The sequence below is a fragment of the Ovis canadensis genome, chromosome 5 (genome assembly GCF_042477335.2).
Source record: "Ovis canadensis isolate MfBH-ARS-UI-01 breed Bighorn chromosome 5, ARS-UI_OviCan_v2, whole genome shotgun sequence".
NCBI lineage: Eukaryota > Metazoa > Chordata > Mammalia > Artiodactyla > Bovidae > Ovis > Ovis canadensis.
The window spans coordinates 18,302,586-18,326,163 of record NC_091249.1 but is presented as its reverse complement, the minus strand read 5'-3'; the positions used below and the strand labels follow the sequence as shown (position 1 = coordinate 18,326,163).

At 45.6% G+C, this 23,578-nt stretch overlaps 1 protein-coding gene and 1 non-coding gene across 9 annotated transcripts in view; one reads left to right on the top strand and one right to left on the bottom strand.

Moving 5' to 3' along the window:
- The window catches only part of PBX4 (PBX homeobox 4), a 69,869-nt gene that overhangs the window by 43,040 nt on the left and 3,251 nt on the right, over positions 1-23,578 (bottom strand). For 6 of the 8 annotated variants that reach the window (XR_011257119.1, XR_011257121.1, XR_011257120.1 and 3 more), the window contains exon 1: positions 21,942-22,206. The exons of 1 other annotated variant lie outside the window; for it this stretch is intronic. Coding sequence is in view for 3 of the 7 variants with exons in the window: in XM_069590606.1 (XP_069446707.1) it covers positions 21,942-22,093 (152 nt within the window). In the remaining 4 variants the exon portion in view is untranslated. Of the gene's footprint in view, positions 1-21,941; positions 22,217-23,578 lie in introns of those variants that run through there. One more of the 8 variants, XM_069590604.1, reaches the window with a different exon arrangement.
- Positions 6,826-6,932, top strand: LOC138441961 (U6 spliceosomal RNA). Its single transcript, XR_011257519.1, has one exon. It is a non-coding gene; the product is annotated as a U6 spliceosomal RNA (small nuclear RNA).

Below are 23,578 nucleotides of genomic sequence, written 5' to 3'. Positions count from 1 at the left end.
GGAACTCTCAAGAAGATTGATGTTAATGACTTTGAAGCGGAAGGATTAACTTGGATTACACAGATGGGCACAATCTAATTCATGCGTCCTTTCTTTTCTTCAGATTGAAGTACAGTAGAAATGGCAACGCACTCCAGTATTCTTGCCTGGAAAACCCCATGGACAGAGGAGGCTGGAGGGCCACAAGTCTATGGGGTTGCAAAGAGTTGACACGACTGAACACTCACACATACATACATAGCTGATTTACATCTAATCATGTGTTCTTACAAGCGGACAAACTCTCCCAACTGTGGTCAGTGAGAGAGAGGCAGTGACACAGGGTCAGAGACACTGTGTTGTGGGCTTTGAAGATGGAGGGACTGTGAGCCAAGGAAGGCAGGTGGGACAGGCAAGGAAGTGGACACTTTTCCAGGGCCTCCAGTAGGAATCCCCTGCTGACACCTTGATTTTAGCCCAACAAGAGCCCTGTTGGACTTGGAACCTACAGAAATGGAAGATCATAAATTTGTGCTTTTTAAGCTACGATGTGGTCATTTGTCACAGCTGGCAACAGGAAACAAACACAGGAAGCGACGGAGGATTTTACAGGGTGGTTTCACGTGATATGTACTGTACTTTTATTAGTGCCGATTTTTTTGAGATATAACTCACACGTCATAAAGTTTACCCTTAAGGGAGTATATAATTCAGTGACTTTTGACTAATTCGTGACATGCAATTCTCACCGCTACCTAATTCCAGGACACTTTCATCACCCCAAGGAGAAATCCTGTTCTCATTAGTGGTCATTCCACATTTCTCCCCGCTCCCACTCAGCAACGCCTGACCTGCTTTCACAGATTTGTCTGGACATTTCATATAAAAGGAAGCCGCACAGCATGCGGTCTTTGGTGACATAGAGCACGTTTTCAAAGTTCATCTACGATACTGTGTATCGGTGCTTCCTTCCTTTTTACAGGCAACTAATACTCCATTGTTAGATTGTATTTTGTTCAGCTGCTCATCAGTTGATGGACATTTGGGTTATTTCCACCTTTTGATTATTATCAATAATGCTGCTAGGAACATGAATGTGTAAGCTTCTGTGCAACAACATACCTAGGGAGAATGGTTGGATCATATAGTAACTCTGCGTTTAACTTTTTAAGGAAATGGCCAACTTTTGCAAAGTGGCTGCACCATTTCCCCTTCCTTTCAGCAACTTAAGAGGGATTCAATTTCTCCACATCCTCAACACTTGTTTTTTTTTTTTTTAATTATAGCCACCCCTGTGGGTGTGAGGTGGTATTTCACTGTGGTTTGGATTTGCATTTGTCTAATGGCTAATGACGTACATCTTTTCAAGTATTTATTAGCCACTTTTTTTGGCTGTACTGGGTCTTCATTGCTGAGTGCGGGCTTTCCCTAGCTGCGCTGAGCAGGCTTCTCACGGCGCTGGCTTCTCTCGAGGAGCACAGGTTCTAGGCATGCTGGCTCCCCTGGTTGCGGCGTGTGGCTCTAGGCCGTAGGCCTCAGTAGTGGTGGCGCTGGGGCTCAGTAGCTGCAGCTCTTGGACTCCAGAGTGCGGACTCAGAAGTTGTGGAGCACGGGCATAGTTGCTTCAAGGCTTGTGGAATCTTCCTGGACCAGGGATCAAACCTGGGTCCCCTGCATTGGAAAGTGGATTCTTATCCACCATGCCACCAGGGAAGTCCTATCAGCCTTCTTTTTCTTCTTTTTTTCTGGTATATTTGGTCTTTTTATTTTTAACATTTACTGGAGTATGATGATTTATGGGCTTCCCAGCTGGCTCAGTGGTAAAGAACTTGCCTGCCAATGCAGGAGACCATGGGTCCCATCCCTGGCTTGGGAAGACCCTCTGGAGAAGGGAATGGCAACCCATTCCAGTGTTCTTGCCTGGGAAATCCCGTGGACAGAGGAGTCTGGTGGGTGGGCTACATTCCATGAGGTCACAACTTAGTGACTAAACAACAGCAACAACAACAGATCGCTGGTCTACAATATTTTGTGTCCTTTCAGGTGCACAGCAGGCCACTCTTTAGAAAAATGTCTGTTCAAATCCTTCACTTACTTGACTGCACTGGATCTTAGTTGCATCATTCGGGGTCTCCGATGTGTCCTGCGGGGTCTTTTGTTTCGGTCACGGACTCCGTCTTTTGTTTTGGTCACAGACTCTGTCTTTTGTTGTGGCCTGCTGGCTCCAGAGTGCATAGGCTCAGTGGTTGCAGGGTGAGGCCTCAGTCGCTCTGTGGCAAGAGGGATCTTAGTTCCCCGACCAGCGATCACACTCTAGTTCCCTGTATTGCGAGGCAGATTCTTAATCACTGGACCATCAGGGAAGTCCCCTTTGCTCCTTTTTAAATTAGGCTCTTTTTTATTGTTGAGTTGTAAGACTTCCTTATATATTCTGGATACTAGATGCTAATATGATTTGCGAATTTTTTCTCCTATTCTATACGCTGTCTTTTGACTTTATAGTGTCCTTTGAGGCACTATAAAGAAAGTTTTTCATTTTTCATTTTGATGAAATCAAATTTATCTATTTTTTTTCTTTTGCTGCGTGTGCTTCAGGGGTCATATCTAAGAAGCCGTTGAGACTGGAGGGCTTTGGGGGTTTGAGTGTTGAGCATGTTTGGGGGAGGGTCTGGAAAAGAGGGCTGTGTTTTGATCAGGTTATACCTGAGATCCCTATAAACTTCCCAAGAGGAGGAATCACGTAGGCAGATAGCACACAGGCGTGGACTCAAGGCTGGAGATAAACAACATAAATGTTAGCGGAAACACTGTCTGAAACTGCCCACCCTGGCCAGGCACCATAGTAACCATTTACGTGTTATTTTGTGACAGGAGGTCCTGGTAAGAAATATGGAACTAACAAGCTACCACCAGTGGGAAGAATATGCAAAAGGTCAAAAGGAGACGCCATATGTCCTACAGACGTCCCAGGATCCTTCTCGCTGGAATCCATCTTGGCTGAGTGATGCGTGCACCACCAGGAAGGACCCTGAGTCAGAATGATTGGCCAGAGACGATCTGGAAACTAACCGCATCACCATAAAACCTGAGACTGCGAGCCGTGTGGCAGAGCAGTCCTTCCGGGTTCCCTTACTCCCCTTCTCTCCACCCAGGCACCCCTTCCCAATAGAGTCTCTTGTTCTGTGAGCTTGTGTGTCCTCTCGGACAGTTCATTTCTGAGTGTTAGACGAGGGCCCACCCTCTGGCCCTGGGAGGGGTCCACCCTGCCTTCTTGCAATGTAAAGATGGAGCCTTGGGCTTAGAGATGGCACTTTTAAGTCACAAGACTTGAGGGAATCACCACGGGAGAATGTAGATAGAGGAACCCAGGCCCCAGGCTCAGCCATCTGGCCTTGGAGAGGCCAAGCAGATTAGAAAATCCTGCAGAGGAGACTGGGGCCCAAACTGCCAGTGGGGAGGAACCAAGAACAGTTTCAAAGATAGAAGCGTATTCTGTGAGAAATGCTTCTGAGAGGTGAAGCAGGAGAAGAGACCTTGGATTTAGCAACATGGAGGTCACTGGTCACTGACTCAGCAGAGGGAGGAGAAGGCTAGGAGAGGGTGGGTGGAGGTGGGAGAGGAAGTGGAAGTAGCAACCACAAACTCTGACACCATCACAAAAAGCAGCAGAGAAACGCAGCGAGCGCTAAAAGAAAGGGTGTATATTAGTCATGTTGAAAATTTTTCTTATTTTATTTATTTTTAAAAAATTCATGCATGCATTCATTCATTTGGCTGCACCGGTCTTAGTTGCGGCATGTTCTGTCTTTTATGATGCTTTGACTTTGACATCCTGGGGTAGGGAGAGACCGACTTTCCCAGGGCTATCTAAATCCACAATACTTGTCTGAGAGTGTGTCTTTCATATGCAAACTCAAATCCAAGGCCCACACTCTTAACTACTGCTTTATCCCTCAGCATCAGTCAAGATGCCCCTAGCCCTAATCACCCCAGGTGCCAGGTACCAGATGAGGAGAGAGGAACTGCTGAAATTATTGAAAATATCCAGTCCCAAACTTGCTTGGTTGTCTACCCAGCCTCACTGCTTCCTCCTCACACGTGCATGCTAAGCCGCTTCAGTCATGTCCGACCCTTTGCGACCCTATGGACAGTAGCCTGTCAGGCTCCTCTGTCCGTGAGATTCCCCAGCAAGGACACTGAAGTGGGTTGCCATTTCTTCCTCCAGGGGATCTTCCTGACCCAGGCAGCGAACCTACATCTCTTATGTCTCCTGCATTGACGGGCGGGTTCTTTACCACTAGCGCCACATCATGGAAATCATAATAAAGGCTCCAGGCCATGCTTTCTCTTCACTTCTGCCCCTGTGGCGCTTCCCCATGTGGCCCTGCATGGTGTGGACTGCCTTCTCTCAGGAATTTTAAGTGATGAACTCTTCTTTTGAAGTTGTCTCTATCTTTCATCTTATTATACCTGATTAAAAGCAAATCCTAGGGATTTCCCTGGAGGTCCAGTGGTTAAGAATCTGTCTCCCAATGCAGGGGACTTGGGTTTGATCCAGATCTCACATGCCTCGGGACCGAGCACATAGCAACTAGCGGGCCGGCGTACTCTAGAGTCTGTGCCCCACAACTAGAGATCCCCCACGCACCGCAACTGGGGGAAAGCCACAATGGAGGGCTCCTGAGAGGCAAGGAAGACCCAGCACAGCCAAAAAAACAAAAGAACACCCACCCAAATCCCAGGTACAAGTCAAAGACAGGGAGGGTCAAGGGAGGTTTTTGTTTCTTTGTGTGTTTTTAAAGATGGGAGACACCAGCACATGTTTATATGCCCAAAAGCCAGTCTAGGGAGGGGATTTGGTAACACAACAGAGAGTGAGGATAACTGTAATCTCAAGGCTGTATATATATGTGAGAAGTCAGCATACAAATTTGATTGTTTGTAGCTAGGCTTCAACGGTACATGAACTGAGAAATTCCAGATGTACAAGCTGGATTTAGAAAAGGCAGAGGAACCAGAGATCAAATTGCCAACATTTATCGGATCACAGAAAAAGAAACAGAATTCCAGAAAAACATTTACTTCTGCTTCATTGTCTACGCTAAAGCTTTTGACTGTGTGAGTCACAAAAAACTGGAAAATTCTTAAAGAGGTGGAAATACCGGACCACCTTACTTGCCTCCTGCAAAACCTGGATGCAGGTCAAGAAGCAATGGTTAGAACCAGACATGGAACAAAAGACTGGCTCAAAATTGGGAAAGGAGTACATCAAGGCTATATATTGTCATCCTGCTTATTTAACTTATATGTAGAGTACGACATGAGAAATGCCCAGCTGGATGAAGCACAAGCTGGAATCAAGACTGCAGATCTGAAGAGGAGAAGTGGATGGGAGAAATATCAATAACCTCAGACATGCAGATGACACCACCCTTATGGCAGAAAGCGAAGAGGAACTAAAGAGCCTCTTGATGAAGGTGAAAGAGGAGAATGAAAAAGCTGGCTGAAAACTCAACACTCAGAAAACTAAGATCATGGCATTCAGTCCCATCACTTCATGGCAAATAGATGGGGAAACAATGGAAGCAGTGACAGACTTTATTTTGGGGGGCTCCAAAATCACTGCAGATTGTGACTGCAGCCATGAAATTAAAAAATGCTTGCTCCTTGGAAGAAAAACTACAACAAACCTAGGCAGCATATTCAAAAGCAGAGCCGTTACTTTGCTGACAAATGTCCATATAGTCAAAGCTATGGTTTTTCCAGTGGTCATGTATGGACGTGAGAGTTGGACCTTAAAGAAGGCTGCGCACCAAAGAATTGATGCTTTTGAGCTGTGGTGTTGGAGAAGACTCTTGAGAGTCCCTTGGACTGCAAGATCAAACCAGTCAATCCTAAGGGAAATCAATCTTGCATATTCATTGGAAGGACTGATGTTGAAGCTGAAGCTCTAATACTTTAGCCAACTGATGTGAAGAGTCCACTCATTGGAAAAGACCCCTGATGCTGGGAAAGACTGAAGGCAGGAGAAGAAGGGGACAACAGAGGATAACATGGCTTGATGGCATCACCTCCTACTCAATGAACATGAGTTTGAGCAAGCCCTGGGAGATAGTGAAGGACAGGGAAGCCTGGCATGCTGAAGTAAATGGTTTCACAAAGAGCTGGACATGACTGAGCGTCTGAACAGCAACAAAATGCCATTATTTTAACATTTACTGCTGCTTTGAATGTTTAAAAGCATTTATGATTTTAAACCCTATAATGCTGTCATCTAAGCATCCATTATTAAAAGATGCTGCCAAGGACACATAAGGTACCTGAAAACCAGTAGCTTCATTATGGAAGCCAGATGTGATTAACACTCTGAGAAAGGTCAAACACCTGCCACAACACACTATAATGTTGATCCAAGGGAGAACGCCCTCATTTTCAAATGCTTTCCAAATTTACCAGGTGCCCCTGCTGGTTGCCTTTCAAAAGGTTAGGGTTGGGGTGCAGAGCTAAGATACACATCTGTGAAGCCAAATATGAGAAGGTTAATGGGCAATGAGATTTGGTGCTCTGCAAAGCTGAGCCCAAATGTTAGTCTTTCTTACACAGTGTACAGTAGTCGATCACATAGGATATTATGCCGAAATGGTTTCCTTCCATAGAAGCAGTTATTATCATCATAAAAATGGACTCTGGTTAGAGCTTGTTATCCTCTGTGATGTAATTCTAAAAATACAAGGAAAGAGGAAAGAGAATAAAGTTGGCTGCTTTGCTTCTCAAAGGGGATTCTAGGAAAGTTTATTCCCAGGTCAGTTTCCTGCTTATAAAACATCTTACTTAAGATACAGTATAGTGCTCGCTTTGGCAGCACATATACTAAAATTGGAATGATACAGAGAAGATTAGCATGGCCTCTGCGCAAGGATGACATGCAAATTCATGAAGTGTTCCATATTAAAAAAAAAAAAAGACACAGTATAAAGGCACCTTTGAATGAACACAAAGTGATTTCACAGAATGTTTTTTGTGGTTTATTATAAACAGTAAACAAATGTCTAAACATTCAGCATGTTCCTGGCCTAGAGGTGATCAGCTGACAGCAAACCATCAATGATCTCATGAAATATGACAGACAGGGAGTTCACGGCATCACCAGAAAGGATGGATTATTTTCTGCGATGGACACACCCTGAGGTGACCCCGCTAAGTGTGATCTTCTCTCCTTGAGTTCGGGCAGATTCTGTGACTTGCAGGGCAGCAACGGTGATGATATAGTCTTGCCTGTGGTTTTGTTACATTATGTTATGACTCCAGTTTAGTAGACTGGGGAATGTAACCTGTCGTCCTTGAAGCCAGGACATCCTTGCTAAGTTGTGAGAGGGCCATCACGTGGAACTCTAGGGAGTCTGTTAGAGTTGAGAGCAGATCCCATCTGACAGCTGGCAAGAAAATAAGAACCTCTATCCTATAACTGCAAGGAACAGTTCTGCCAACAACCCTGAGACTGGAAGAGGACCCAGAGCTTCAGATAGGAACACAGACCAGCCAGCACCTTGCCTGATGCCTTGCGAGACCCTGAGCAGACGACCCAGCTCACATGTGCCCAGATTCCTGCCCATGGAAACTGAGATCACAAAGGTATGTTGTTTCAAGCCATTAGGTGTGTGGTAATTTGTTACACAGCAACAGATAACGGACCAGATAGTAAGGCAGTGAATGGGGACTGTGGGCAGAAAAACAAGGTCTGTGTTGGCACCTCTAGCAAGTACATCACATGTTCTGCCCAACCAAGTATCTGCATTAAAACAAAACAAAATGTTAATGTTTATGAAGACGTAAAATTCCAATGAATGAGAAACGATAAATCCTTTAAATAAACTTCTGAGGATAAACTAAATTAAAAAACAAATCTGTGAGTATCCTTTTAAAACCAACCTGTAACAAAACTATTATCACATAGAATCATGCCAGAAAATGAAAGCATTCAGCTTTACCACCCTCCAACCATGCTTATTCAATATTTACGGGACAAACATTGAGGCGCTACTATATAGTGGTCACTGTACAAGGAGAAAGACTGCGGCAATGAATAGAACATGAATCACATCCTAGCTCCTACCAACAGTGTACTACAGCCTCTAATTTTAATTATTATTTATTTTTTCAAATTATGGAATGATCTGCCTTCCTGAACAAAAGTATTGTTTCCTTTCATTTATTTTTGGGGTAGTTGTTTACTAATTTTTTATTAAAGTATAGTTGACTTACGATTCTACATCGGTTTTGGGTGTGTGTGCATGCTAAATCACTTCAGTGGTATGCAGCTCTTTACGACCCTATGAACTGTAGCCCATAGGCTCCTCTGTCCATGGGATTCTCCAGGCAAGAATACTGTAGTGGGTTGCCATTCCCTTCTTCAGGCGATCTTCCTGACCCAGGGATCAAACCCAGGTCCCCTGAGGCTCCTGCTTTGCAGGTGGATTCTTTACCACTGAGCCACTAGGAAGCCCAGTCTAGGGTGTATACCGTAGTAATTCAACGTTTTTATAGCTTATACTCAAAACAAAGTTACTATAAAATATTGTCTATATTCCCTGTGCTGTGCATAAAATTCCTCAGTTCAGTTCAGTTCAGTCACTCAGCCGTGTCTGACTCTTTGTGACCCCATGAATTGCAGCACACCAGGCCTCCCTGTCCATCACCAACTCCCGGAGTTCACCCAAACCCACATCCATCAAAGTCGGTGATGCCATCCAGCCATCTCATCCTCTGTCGTCCCCTTCTCCTCCTGCCCCCAATCCCTCCCAGCATCACAGTCTTTTCCAATGAGTCAACTCTTCGCATGAGGTGGCCAAAGTACTGGAGCTTCAGCTTTAGTATCATTCCTTCCAAAGAACACCCAGGGCTGATCTCCTTCAGAATGGACTGGTTGGATCTCCTTGCAGTCCAAGGGACTCTCAAGAGTCTTCTCCAACACCACAGATCAAAAGCATCAATTCTTCGGCGCTCAGCTTTCTTCACAGTCCAACTCTCACATCCATACATGACCACTGGAAAAACCATAGCCTTGACTAGATGGACCTTTGTTGGCAAAGTAATGTCTCTGCTTTTCAATATGCTATCTAGGTTGGTCATAACTGCTCTTCCAAGGAGTAACCATCTTTTAATTTCATGGCTGCAGTCACCATCTGCAGTGATTTTTGGAGCCCCCCCAAAATAAAGTCTGACACTGTTTCCACTGTTTCCCCATCTATTTCCCATGAAGTGATGGGACCAGATGCCATGATCTTCGTTTTCTGAATGTTGAGTTTTAAGCCAACTTTTCCACTCTCCTCTTTCACTTTCATCAAGAGGCTTTTTAGTTCCTCTTCACTTTCTGCCATAAGGGTGGTGTCATCTGCATATCTGAGGTTATTGATATTTCTCCCGGCAATCTTGATTCCAGCTTGTGCTTCTTCCAGCCCAGCGTTTCTCATGATGTACTCTGCATATAAGTTAAAGAGCAGGGTGACAACATACAGCCTTGATGTACTCCTTTTCCTATCTGGAACCAGTCTGTTGTTCCATGTCCAGTTCTCACTGTTGCTTCCTGACCTGCATACAGGTTTCTATAACTTACTTATTTCATAACTACTAGTTTGTACCTTTTAACCCCCTTCACCTATTTAGCCTCTGCCCCAGTCCTCTTCCCTCTGGTAACCACTGGTTTGTTCTCTGTGAGTCTGTTTCTGTTCTATTTTGTCACTTGCTTTATTTTTCAGATTCCACATATAAGTGAAAACACACTATGTATCTTTTTCTCTCTGACTTATTTCCTGAACAAGGTCTCATTTTAAATTATGAGAAATTTGACTTAGAGATACATCCAGAGATCTTATCCCTTAGAATAGGATACTTCTTGAAAAAACTTCCCTCAGAGCAACAATGATCAAATACCTCAACAAAAGATGGAATCAAATCCCCTTAATTATTTTCATTTCTGAAGAACTGTTTTAGCTGAAAAATATTATGTACCTCCTGGAGACAGACTGAGGTGAAGAACAACAATTAAAGACATGGTCCCTACTCTGAGGAAATAAAATCTTGATGGAAAACCTAGAAACTCACAGAGGGTGCCGAGCTCCAGAAGGGAAAGCAATCCAGGAGGCAGATGCCCCTGGCATTTTAAAATAAACTTCTTAGTAAACTAGGAAGAATCAAACTATAGTAGGTATCACAATCATTTGTACAGTCATTCAAAAAACAAACTTAAACAAAACAGCTAAGTAAAATGGAAACAAAAACAGCTAAGTAAATAGGAGCTGAGAATATGTCCTGATACCCAAGTTCAACCATGGAAATCATTACAGCAATTTTAGCAAAATGAAGCCTTGAATCAGGAGCTAACTTTGGCACCAGGAAACAAGGACAATTATTCAATACAATATAAGAAAAACTCTGTAGGACTTGAATGAAAGAGCAACCTTTATGTAGAATAAGTTTAAGACTGCATAAAGCTCATTTCAATGTTCTTATTTCCTAATTTGCCTGTGGACTGGTCACGATTGACACTGCCGCGTAATTTCTTACTGAAAACCACGGAGAGATGAGAATCTCTCTGAGCACAAGATGAAATGGCTACTCACTATCTGCTCCAATAAACTCAAACCCCTCAGCAAAGTATCTGAGGCTCTTCACCAGCATCTCTCTGACCTGCTCCCTCCGCTGGTCTTGAGAGTGAAAAGTGAAAGTGAAAGTCGCTCAGTCGTGTCGACTCTTTGCAACCCCATGGACTATACAGTCCACGGAATTCTCCTGGCCAGAATACTGGAGTGGGTAGCCGTCCCCTTCTCCAGGGGTCTTGGGGGAAGTCCTACCTTCCTGTCAAGTCCAAGACTCCAGTGGCTTGGCCTGTCCCAGCCTGGATTCATTACTCCCTCCTCTGTTCCATGACAGCACTTACCAAGTCTGGCCTGGGCATGATGAAGGCCTCAACTTACACATTTTAGAAAGTCCAGGCCAGCACCACACTTGGCCCAATAACTGGGCAAAGATTTGTTGAATTTGACTGAAGGAAAGGCAGAGGCTAGAGATGTCAAACTAATAGAGGAGAAATGAAGTGGCAAAGCTCCGACATCTCTAGACTGACGTAGAGCAAGTGGAGAATCAAAAACTAGGGTGGAACCGTAGCTGCCACGGCCAAAGAAGAGCGGAGAAGCACACAGGACTCGATTGGGAGCCCCTCCTTCCTGGTCTCAGTTATAGGGCTGAGCTCCTGGTGGGCACTCATCCACTCTAAGAATGAAGAGAACATATTAAGGGGTTTAATAATGCTGCATGACAAGAGAGACAATCAAAGAGGATGATGGCCAGAACACACCACATTTGGAGAATTCCCTAGAGGTCCAGTAGTTAGGACATTGGCGCTTTCACTGCTGGGGCCTGGGTTCAGCCCCTCGTTAGGGAACTATGATCTTGCTAGCCTCATGACATGGCCAAAGGGAGGGGGTGGGGAAACACTAGATTTGGGCAGGAGAAAGTGATGAATAAAGAAGAAAGGTGTTTTAATAAGAACTAAGAGCAAGAGTCCTTGAACCACTGGAAGGCTCAGTCTGCAAGAGAAATGAGTGTCTCAAGACATATCTGAACAATGGATGGTAGAGAAGAGCCAATGACTGCTCAGCTTTCTTCGGATCCAGGACCAACACCTGAGGAAGGATGGAGTGCTTCAAGAAGTACTTATACAAGGAGCAGAATAAACGTCATGCTCACTCCTTGCTTGGGGCTTGGCAAGGAATTCATGCTCGACTGGACAGCAGAGAAGACAGGCAGTCACCCCGCTGAGTCCCCGCCTTGCCCTCCACTCAGGTCTGACAGAACCACATGTTCCATGCCTTCCTTGCACACATGCCTGCCCCAGCCTGGAATACTGTTGCCTGCTTGGCCTAGGCAAAGCCTCTCATCCAGGCCACAGTCATCTCCTCGGGGGATGCTTCTGACACCCAGCCTGACTTCAGCTGGACTCTGGTGTCCCAGGGTGCACATTCCATGGGCTCTCATCTTGCTGACAAGTAGTCTCTCTTGCCCTGGCTGATCGATTCCTCATCACACTCTCTCTGGTCGCCCCTGCACTGCACTCTGCGGTGTCTGCCTCTCCTGAACTGTGAACTTTTGCGACTCACTGCTGTATCCCCAGAACCTGGCACAAAAGGAGATTAAATGCTTAAGAAGGAACTTGAAAAAAACAGCTTCTGATGCTCCAGTCCAGCTTTCTAGTCTTCCACAGTCCTGGGGCAGCTCCAAGCTCCTCTGAGTGACGTCATGCTCTAGGGAGCTCGTGGGGCCCCGGGAGAACAGGGAGGACAGCAGGTCAGCACCAGAGTTCAAGAGAATAAGGCCAAATCTCCAGCCACCACACCCTAGTCATCTGACCTCAGGCAAGTTCTTACTCAGGTCCAGTTCCTCTTCTAGAAGCTCAGTGAAACCACCTACTTCCTAGGGTTTTTGGGAGATTTAAATGAGAGACAGAAATGATGGCTGCCGTCATCATCATCAACCGCTGTATTCTGAAAGAGGTGCTGAGTGCTGTGCTATGCTTAGTCACTCAGACGTGTCCGACTCTTTGCAACCCCATGGACTGTAGTCTGCTAGGCTCCTCTGCCCATGGGATTCTCCAGGCAAGAATACTGGAGTGGGTTGCCATGCCCTCCTCCAGGGGATCTTCCCAACCCAGGGATTGAACCCAGGTCTCCTGCATTGCAGGTGGATTCTTTACTGTCTGAGTCACTGGGAAAGTCACACTGTCACTTAAATGACTGAAACCTGCTCATTTATGAAACTTTTCTGAAACAGTCACATATTGCTTTACTTACTGATAAAACCACTTCAAAAGGGATTTTGCTGTGATCCTAGATAGCTTCAGGAAATCATTTTAAAACCAGCAAAGTCCACCTCTTGGGAAAAGTACACCAAGGACAGCAAGACTTTCCTTTGGCACTAGATCAAGTCAAGCTAAGTGTGTTAAGCTAGAAGCAGAGCTAAAACCTGCAAGCAGGCTAAGGACACAGACTGTCAGGCGCCAAGCCGACTTGCATTTACAGAACCTCCTTAAGGGTGATGACAAAGAAAATTTTAGTGCTGAAATTTTACTTCCCGGGTTTGGACTAATAGATCCTCTCTTGCTAATGCTATCTGGCTTTAGGAAACTATGAACCATAAATTCCTCTTCTGGCTCCTTGCATTCTTTGACGGGTGTGCTGAAAGGCTGAATGCTCTCTGATATGCACTAAGATGCTTACTTCTAATGGTCTCTGTTCCCATGTTTAGTATCCCAGACGTACTGAGACAAGGGGCACACCATTCACTTGACAGTACATGCCTCGCCATTTGAGTAAGTTCTAAGAACAGTCAAATTTACGTCATCACCATCTTTCAGTATTCAGAACTTAATCCATATTATAAGTAAAATCTGCAGAAAAACTGGAGGAATTAAGAAAGTCATGCAAATTTTGACCAGTAGAAAATATCTTACAAGTCATATAAGTAAAAATCCAATTAAAAAGCGTTTCTTCCTAAGGAAAGTTATGAAGGTCCTAATTGAAGTGTCCATTATGTTGCCTAAAAGCCAACCTCTAAATATAACCTTTTTAGTTTCAGGTACACCACCCCATATGCCATGTAGCTAGCTCCCAACACATGTATAATAGTGATGGGTTTTTTTAATCATATAATCTCATCTGTTGCATTGTAATCCCTTTTTAAAATTTCTATTTATTTAATGAATTTATTATTTGGCTGCATCAGGTCTTAATTGCGGCATGCAGGGCCTTTCGGTTGTGGCATGTGGGATCTAGTTCCCCAGCCAGGGATCGAACCCGGGGCCCCTGCTGTGGGAGCACAGAATCTTAGCCACTGGACCACTAGGAGTCCCTCTTCATCATATTTTTATTTGTTATATATAAAGCTTTTTTGCCCTAAAAACCTTAGTACCATTCCCCATTGGTCATTTGCTATTATACTCAAATTCAACAAACTAACACAAATTTGAGCTATGGTTTTATAGGCTATGTACAGGAAATATTAGAAACAACGCCTGGAACCTCTAAAACCTGACTTCCCTGGACTGGAAATTAAACAAACCCTGAAACAACAGGGCCCCAAGCCCCCAGATCAAAAGTATCATCTAGAGGGGAAAACAATCAACTATTTTCTGATTTTTATTTGGTTCATTTCTAATTTTCTTTCTGTATTAAGTAGGCAAAACAACACTAATATGTGACCCTTGTGGTTAATTTTAAATTCCTTATGCCCACGCACAATTTGGGCTCAAAAATAATTTCCATTTGTCAGATTAACCATCTATTCAAGAGGATCAAACCAGTCAATCCTGAAGGAAATCAACCCTGAATATTCATTGGGAGGACTGTTGCTGAAGCTGAAGCTCTAATACTTTAGTCACTTGATGTGAAGACCCAACTCCTTGGAAAAGACCCTGGTGCTGGGAAAGATGAAGGCAGGAAAAGGGGACGACAGAGGATGAGATGGTTGGATGGCATCACTGACTCAACGGATATGAATGTGAGCAAACTCTGGGAGATGGTGAAGGACAGAGACGCCTGGGACGTTGCAGGCCATGGGGTCACAAACAGTCGGACGCTGCTTAGCGACTGAACAACAAAAACAAGGTCAAATGATCCATGAAAACGGAAATAAGTGACACACTCTCATCCCTACTCTTTTTTTTTTTTTTTCCATCCCTACTCTTGAGAGTCCAACCTCTCCAAGGGTGGTCAGGGATCAGCACCCTTGGGAGATGGTTAGAAATGCGGACTCTTTGGCCTCACTGGGACCTGGTACATCAAAATCTGCAAGCAACAGGATTTCTGCAGAGATCTGCTGCAGGTCCAGCCGAGAGACACATTGCTCTAAAGCACAGTTGTCTGGAAATTTCTGCAGTGACGGAAATGTTTTTTACCTTCATTAATATAGTAGCTATTAGCCACATGTGGCTACTGAGTACTTGAGATATAGCTGGTGTGACTGAGGAACTGAATGTTTAACTCTGTTTACTTTTAATGCATTTTATTATTTCTAATTATTATTATTTTTTTGCTGCTCTGCATGGCATCTGGGATCTTAGTTCCTCAACCAGGGACTGAATCTGTGCCCCCTGAAATAGAAGTGCAGAGTCTTAACCACTGGGATGCTAAGGAAGTCCCCAATTTTAATGCATTTAAATTTAATTTATGGCAAGGGGCTACCACAATGGACAGTGTAGCGAGTACCTGCATTTCCTTGCAAGCAAACGGTCAAGAAGTGACCACAACAGCCAAGTCTGCCAATCTGGCAGCGCAATCCTTCTGTCCTTCCAACACGCAAAACGACCTGAAGGCCAGTCCTCTTTAGCTGCTCCTCCCAGAACATCAGGCCTGAAGCTGGGGCTCCAGGGTGACACCGCTGACCATTCTGCTTCCTTTTTGTTTTTAAGGTAAGAAGTGGATTTATTTAGATTCAGAGGGAAGTACACTCCACAGACAGAGTGTGGGCCATCGCAGAGGGCGAGTGGTGAAATTTGGCATGGTTAGTTTTTATAGACTATTTTTGCTCAGGGTCTTGACGTCTCATCGCAGAAAGAATTCAGTGAGAGACAAGTGATAGGTAAGAAGTAGGTTTATTTAGATTCAGAGGGAAGCACACTCCACAGACAGAATGTGGGCCATCACAGAGGGCGAGTGTGGCCCCTTTTTAAATTAAAATTTCCAAAACTCACCCGTCAGCTTTGCCAGGTCCAGAGTTTTCACCCTGACTTCTTAGGAATCTCACTACTAGACAAAAAGTAAGTCCGCCAGCCTTTGATGACTGGCAGCTTTCAGATCCCAGGGCACCTGAAGCCTGAGGATTCTCAAAGGCGCGGTATACAAGCACACTGTTTGGGGCCTCGGCAGTGGGGTGGGGGACCAGAGATTGCACCAGATTTTCAAAGCAGCCCACGATTCAAACACTGGTTAAGAACTCTGGGAGGAAGGAAGAACTTTGGAGCCTGACTGTCCTGACAGAAGAGCCTTCAACCGGAATCTGGCAATCTCATAAACCCTTCATAAAGGGTCTCAAAGGTATTCATAAAGGTATTCAAAAGCAGCAAATGAAAAAAAAAGAAAAAAAACTATGTAAACTTCAAAATGTAAAAGGTACTATTATAAAAAATAAGGCTATACATGATAGAGCGATATACTCAGAAAATCTTTGGCAAATGAGAGAAAATTTTCTGCCTTCCTGGTTCCATATAAGAAATGAATGAGGACATGGTCAGTGAAAGGTCCAAGTCAGAAACTGTAAAACTGTCCCTTCTCCAGGAAAACCTCAGGGTGTCACCCAAGAAAGTCAGATCATTCAAGGAAACTGGTTATCCCTTACACAGGAAGTCTCCAGCTGATGAGGGCTGAATTTCAACTAAGACGGTGCATTCCAAGGTCCCCAGTGTCCATCTACTATCTGTGTAGCCAGAAGGAAGAACGATACCCAGTTCACTATTCCAAGACTCCATCAAGCTGAAGCTATAATGACAAAATGAATTACACACAAGCACGTGGAGCTAAGAAAAATCCAGGTTTAAGGAGGACAGGTGTGCTTTCCTTCTTTAAACACATTTAATGGTGACAAAGTGGGCTTCCCTGATGGCTCAGTGGTAAAGAACCTACCTGCCAGTGCAGGAGACCTGGGTTCAATCTGGGGGTCAGGAAGATCCCCTGGAGAAGGAAATGTCAACCCATTCTAATGTTTTTGCCTGGAAAATCCCACGACAGAGGAGCCTGGCAGGATACACTCCATGGGTTGCAAAGAGTCAGGTATGACTTAGAAACTGAACATGCATGGACAAAGCAGGTTGAGAGGGCCTCAGATCTGAGATGAAAAGCTTTTTCTTGCCAGCCAGTTGGGCTAAATGGATTCCAGGGGCTATGAAGGGGTTGGGAAGGCACAGAGAGAGCGCAGGGTCAAGAAGGCTAAGAAAGGTCTCACCCAGGTGGCCAATCAGGAAAACACAGTCTGCCCCCCTGCCCAGGTTGATAATCTGGCTGCTGGGTTTACTATGAGGAATGAAGTAGAGTGTTAGTCGCTCAGTCATGTCCGACTCTCTGCAACCCCGTGGACTTCAACCCGCCAGGCTCTTCTGTCCACAGAATTCTCTAGGCAAGAAGACTGGAGTCAGTAGCCATTCCTTTCAAGGAACAGGCCCACCCAAGCTGCGTTTTCTCCGAAATGGAGTAAGTGGCCCGCCCACTAGAGGACTAAAGACTGGTGTCTGGACTTGGGTGACTTTTAGGGCCCGAATTCATCTAGAGACTACGCAGGAAGCAGAGCAGACGTAAAGCTCCCCAAGTCTCAAAATAGACACCCCAGGGTACTTTCTACCTCAGAAAGAAAACAGGAATCAGCTACCTAACAGTTATGTGGTGGTAAAGCAAGTACCATACCCTCCCTTTTCAGTTTCTTAGGCTTCAAAGAAAAACGACTCTCTTTGAGAACAGTAAGTAGTGACTGCATTCCATTCTAAAGCCTACCTAAGGGAGTTGAGACTCGAGATTGACAAGAGAAAAGCAGCAGCCTCGGGGCTGTGCTGGGGTGCCCCATGCCTGAGGAAGGCCATGTCTGAGCAGAGTTCAAGCTGCTTAAGCAGCTCCAGGCCTAGAACAGAAGGAACTGAAAATGCTGCTTCCGTGGTTCCTTGGTGTGAAAAGCCCGTTTTCCCTTTTCCCTAGCTCCAACCAATCCTTCCAGAATCTAAGTGCCACAAAACTTGACTGAATACTAGGTGCCAGGTATTGTGCATAGCCCTGGGAATACAAAGGAAAGCACAACAATGCCCTTGCTCTCAGACTGGCTTAGCAGACAGGGCCTCACAGAAGGGCACCCTCTCCCGGCTCAGCTCTTTGTGCCAGGAATCACCTCTATCCGCATACTGCTATTATGATGACTGTTTATAAGTCAGTCTCCCCCACACCTTACTTCTGAATGAGCTTATTATAAGAGAACCTCTTAGCCATCCTGGTTTCTGTAGCACCTAGCACACTGCTCCAAGGGGGTGGGGGTGGAAGTATATATATGTGACACTCTTAACTTTCCAGATAGAGGCCTTGAAACTGTGGAAAGAATTGGCATGTTATAAGAAGCAGAGGAAAGAAAGTTTGAAGAATGCCTGCCACATCCACCTTTTACTTGCCTCCTCTGTTTCTGGGGCTGCTGGCTTTGTAACCTGTCCTCCCTAGAAGGTTCTAGGCACTATACAAGTCACAACTCCAGACCCTGGTCCCATCCCTAGGGACCATCCTTTACTCCAAACAGGTCCCATTCAACAAGACCTCATCTTCGAAAAGGGCTTTGCTATTTTCTAATAATTCAGTTCAGTTCAGTTCTGTTCAGTCGCTGAGTCGTGTCTGACTCTTTGCGACCCCATGAATCACAGCACGCCAGGCCTCCCTGTCCATCACCAACTCCCGGAGTTTACTCAGACTCACGTCCATCGAGTCAGTGATGCTATCCTGCTATTTCATCCTCTGTCGTCCCCTTCTTCTCCTGCCCCCAATCCCTCCCAGCATCAGAGTCTTTTCCAATGAGTCAGTCAACTCTTTGCATAAGGTGGCCAAAGTACTGGAGCTTCAGCTTTAGCATCATTCCCTCTAAAGAAATCCCAGGGCTGATCTTCAGAATGGACTGGTTGGATCTCCTTGCAGTCCAAGGGACTCTCAAGAGTCTTCTCCAACACCACAGTTCAAAAGCATCAATTCTTTGGCGCTCAGCTTTCTTCACAGTCCAACTCTCACATCCATACATGACCACAGGAAAAACCATAGCCTTGACTAGACGGACATTTGTTGGCAAAGTAATGTCTCTGCTTTTCAACACGCTATCTAGGTTGGTCATAACTGTTCTTCCCAGGAGTAAGCGTCTTTTAATTTCATGGTTGTAATCACCATCTGCAGTGATTTTGGAGCCCCCCAAAATAAAGTCTGACACTGTTTCCCTATATATTTCCCATGAAGTGATGGGACCAGATGCCATGATCTTCATTTTCTGAATGTTGAGTTTTAAGCCAACTTTTTCCACTCTCCTCTTTCACTTTCATCAAGAGGCACTTTAGTTCCTTTTCACTTTCTGCCATAAGGGTGGTGTCATCTGCATATCTGAGGTTATTGATATTTCTCCCGGAAATCTTGATTCCAGCTTGTACTTGATCCAGCCCAGCGTTTCTCATGATGTACTTTGCATATAAGTTAAATAAGCAGGGTGACAATATACAGCCTTGACATACTCCTTTTCCTATTTGGAACCAGTCTGTTGTTCCATGCCCAGTTCTAACTGCTGCTTCCTGACCTGCATACAGGTTTCTCAAGAGGCAGGTCAGGTGGTCTGGTATTCCCATCTCTTTCAGAATTTTCCACAGTTTATTGTGATCCACACAGTCAAAGGCTTTGGCATAGTCAATAAAGCAGAAATAGATGTTTTTCTGGAACTCTCTTGCTTTTTCCATGATCCAGCGAATGTTGGCAATTTGATCTCTGGTTCCCCTGCCTTTTCTAAAACCAGCTTGAACATCAGGAAGTTCACGGTTCATGTATTGCTGAAGCCTGGCTTGGAGAATTTTGAGCATTACTTTGCTAGCATGTGAGATGAGTGCAATTATGCGGTAGTTTGAGCATTCTTTGGCATTGCCTTTCTTTGGAATTGGAATGAAAACTGACCTTTTCCAGTCCTGTGGCCACTGCTGAGTTTTCCAAATTTGCTGGCATATTGAGTGCAGCACTTTCACAGCATTATCTTTCAGGATTTGAAATAGCTCAACTGGAATTCCATCACCTCCACTAGCTTTGTTCTTAGTGAAGCTTTCTAAGGCCCACTTGACTTTATACTCCAGAATGTCTGGCTCTAGGTGAGTGATCACACCATCGTGATTATCTTGGTCATGAAGATCTTTTTTGTACAGTTCTTCTGTGTATTCTTGCCATGTCTTCTTAATATCTTCTGCTTCTGTTAGGTCCAGACCATTTCTGTCCTTTATCGAGCCCATCTTTGCATGAAATGTTCCCTTGGTATCTACAATTTTCTTGAAGAGATCTCTAGTCTTTCCCATTCTGTTGTTTTCCTCTATTTCTTTGCATTGATCGCTGCAGAAGGCTTTCTTATCTCTTCTTGCTATTCTTTGGAACTCTCCATTCAGATGCTTATCTTTCCTTTTCTCCTTTGCTTTTCGCCTCTCTTCTTTTCACAGCTATTTGTAAGGCCTTCTCAGACAGCCATTTTGCTTTTTTGCATTTCTTTTCCATGGGGATGGTCTTGATCCCTGTCTCCTGTACAATGTCATGAACCTCGTTCCATAGTTCATCAGGCAGTCTATCTATCAGATCTAGGTCCTTAAATCTATTTCTCACTTCCACTGTATAATCATAAGGGATTTGATTTAGGTCATACCTGAATGGTCTAGTGGTTTTCCCTACTTTCTTCAATTTAAGTCTGAATTTGGCAGTAAGGAATTGATGATCTGAGCCACAGTCAGCTCCTGATCTTGTTTTTGTTGACTGTATAGAGCTTCTCCATCTTTGGCTGCAAAGAATATAATCAATCTGATTTCAGTGTTTACCATCTGGTGAGGTCCATGTGTAGAGTCTTCTCTTGTGTTGTTGGAAGAGGATATTTGCTATGACCAGTCCATTTTTTTGGCAAAACTCTATTAGTCTTTGCCCTGCTTCATTCCGTATTCCAAGGCCAAATTTGCCTGTTATTCCAGGTGTTTCTTGACTTCCTACTTTTGCATTCCAGTCCCCTATAATGAAAAGGACATCTTTTTTGGGTGTTAGTTCTAAAAGGTTAGTTCTAGTAATTCTAATAATCATGTTAGTTATCTAATTATCTAATAATGTTAGTTCTAATAATTCAAGCAGACCCCAAACATAATGGGCTGCCTTGTGAAGCACCTTCTACCAATCCTGGCTGGCTGATAAATGGTAGGTGGAGGTGAGACATAAAAACCACTGTGATTTCCCCACTATACCTGAAATAAAACCCAGACTCCTTCCCGAAGCTTGTCATTCCCATATGATCTTGGTTCCAGACTCTCTCCACTCTACTGGGGACTTTCAGTCCCTAGCTCTGCTTTCTTCCTGCCCTTTCCCACCTTGGGGCTTCTGAAGGTGCGGTGCCCTCTCCACCTGGCTTCCCACAGCTTTCTATCCCTTTACTTACAGTTTTCCTCACAACTTAGTTTTGTTATTATTTTCTCTCTCTCAAACAATTAGCTTGACAACAGTGGCTATGACAGCACCCCACTCCGTGCCCCACACATAGTATGGAACAAATATTCGCCAAATTAATTTAAAAAAAGAGGGGGATCCTTTGTCTCCACTCAGCTTCCCCACTGACGTTTTTACTGGATCATTCCCAAATCAAATGACACCATCTTTTTATTCTCCAGTCTTATTTCCCACAACTCATTCTCCATGACCGGCCCCCTCAATTTCCATCTTCATAAATACCACTGATTCATTCAGTTGTCCATTATTCACAAATCCTGTGTGAACCCACCTCTAAGCTCTTACACCCCTCATCTCCAAAACTCTTCCCTCTTACATTTCATAAACTTTGAAACCACCTTTCACCATAAACCTCTCCATCCACAAACTCTCCTTAAACCCATCCCTCTCACCTCAGGACGAGCTCTTAAAATCTATCACTCAACTGCTTAGCTCCATAAGCTCCCTTTCAATTTGTTCCATTTTAACCCCTCACGTCCCTTCGGCCTCAGAATCCGGCTTCAGTCCTCCTCAAGTCTCCCCCTCCCATGCGCCCTGCCCTCCCTCTCTCCGCCCAGAGACTCATCGCATCTCTCACCTTGCACCTTCCTCACCCCCACGACCCCCGCTGCCCCGGTCCTGGCCCCTCGGCCCGCCCCCTTCAGTGAAGCGACTTTGGATGGCCCCCCGCCGAATCCGCGCCAGCACCTGGCCTGCGCCTCGTCCAGGCTCTGGTCGGTAATGGCCATGATCTGCTGCAGGACGTCTCCTGTGTTGGAGCCCGGTGGGGGCCCGGGCGGCGAGCGGCGCGGGGCGGGCGGTGGCGGCGCGGGGCGCGGCGGGCGCTGCGGAGCGTCCATGAGCTGCGGGTGCTCAACCAGGAGCTGGCGAGCCTGGAGAGCTCGCGCAGACGTCGTAGCCAACTGCTGCAGTCTGTGCGCACCGGTGCGCTCACCCCGGAGCCCCGGCCCTCGGCGCCGCCTACGGCCAACCGCCGACGGCCAGGCGGCTGCGCCCCGCCTAGGGACACGCCCTACTACCGCCGCCAGCCAACCACCGCCGCCCAAGCATCCCCGCACCGCCTAGAGACACGCCCCCACCAGCCCCTCTCAACGGCCTAGGACTCTTTGGGAGGTTGCTGAGGCAACGGCGCTTTCCATTTTAACCCCCTCCCTCTTCCCCGCTGGCTCAGACAGTAAAGAATCCGCCTGCAATGCGGGAGACCTGGGTTCGATCCCTGGGTTGGGAAAATCCCCTAGAGTAGAGCATGGCAACTCACTCCAGTATTCTTGCCTGGAGAATCCCCATGGACAGAGCAGCCTGGAGGGGTACAGTTCATGGGATCGGACTGAGCGACTAAGCACACATTCTTCCAGCCGGAGAGGGCGACGCAGTTTTTGTTCTGCTTTGGAGACTCCCATCTCTCACATCTCTGCCTTCCGCATTTCCTCAGAGCGACCGCTCCTGCTCAGAGGCACTTTACTTCTCCTCAGAGCCAGAGCCCACCCTCCTCCCCTTTTCAGAGGCTCCCATGCCTCAGGAACCTACACATCTCAGATCCTAACTTCTCAGGCACTCCACTCTTACTTCAAGCCACCCTTTATTTTCAGACCTTCCCTTGCCTTTCAGAACCCCATCAACAGCCCCCCCACCCCCACCCCCCCCCACCGCCACACACACAATCTGCAGAAACCCTGAGCCCCAGATCTCTGCTCAGTGAGCTAGTGCGTCCCTCAGCCTAGGTCCCATCAGGTGGGTTGGGGCTTCCGGCCTCCTGGCTCCCCCTGCTGCACCTCCAGTGTTCCATGGGTGGCACTAGAGTATGTGGTGATGGTGGCTGGGAGTTAAAACTGAATGATTTTCTCAGCTGCAGAAACCAATTCACCTTTCAAGATTCAGCTTAAGAGTGACCTTGCTTGTTTATTCATTCTTTCGCTCTACAGCATTCCGCTAGCACGGGAAGGATGCTTTCTGAGGACCTACCCTGCTGCATCCCCAAAGCAGAGTGAATCTTCACAGGCCTTTGTTTCTAGCTGTTAGGACTCCCACCATCAGAGGATTTTTGTGTGAGAGAAAAGGATTTATTATTGGACATAAATCTCTTCTCCAAAGTCATGGGACCTCCTCGAGCCCGTTTGCTTCGGGGACAGATTTCTGACACAGGCTCAGAAAGGAACTTCAATTTCCTGTGAACATTTCAGAAACTTCTTCCCACTACTGTTGGAGAGGAAATGCGAACACCATCTAATGTGAAAACCACGACATGGCCCGTTAACAGAAGTACTAGACCACGTGGAGACCACGGAAATGTCAGTGACTAGAGTGGTCAGTGACTACACAAAAAG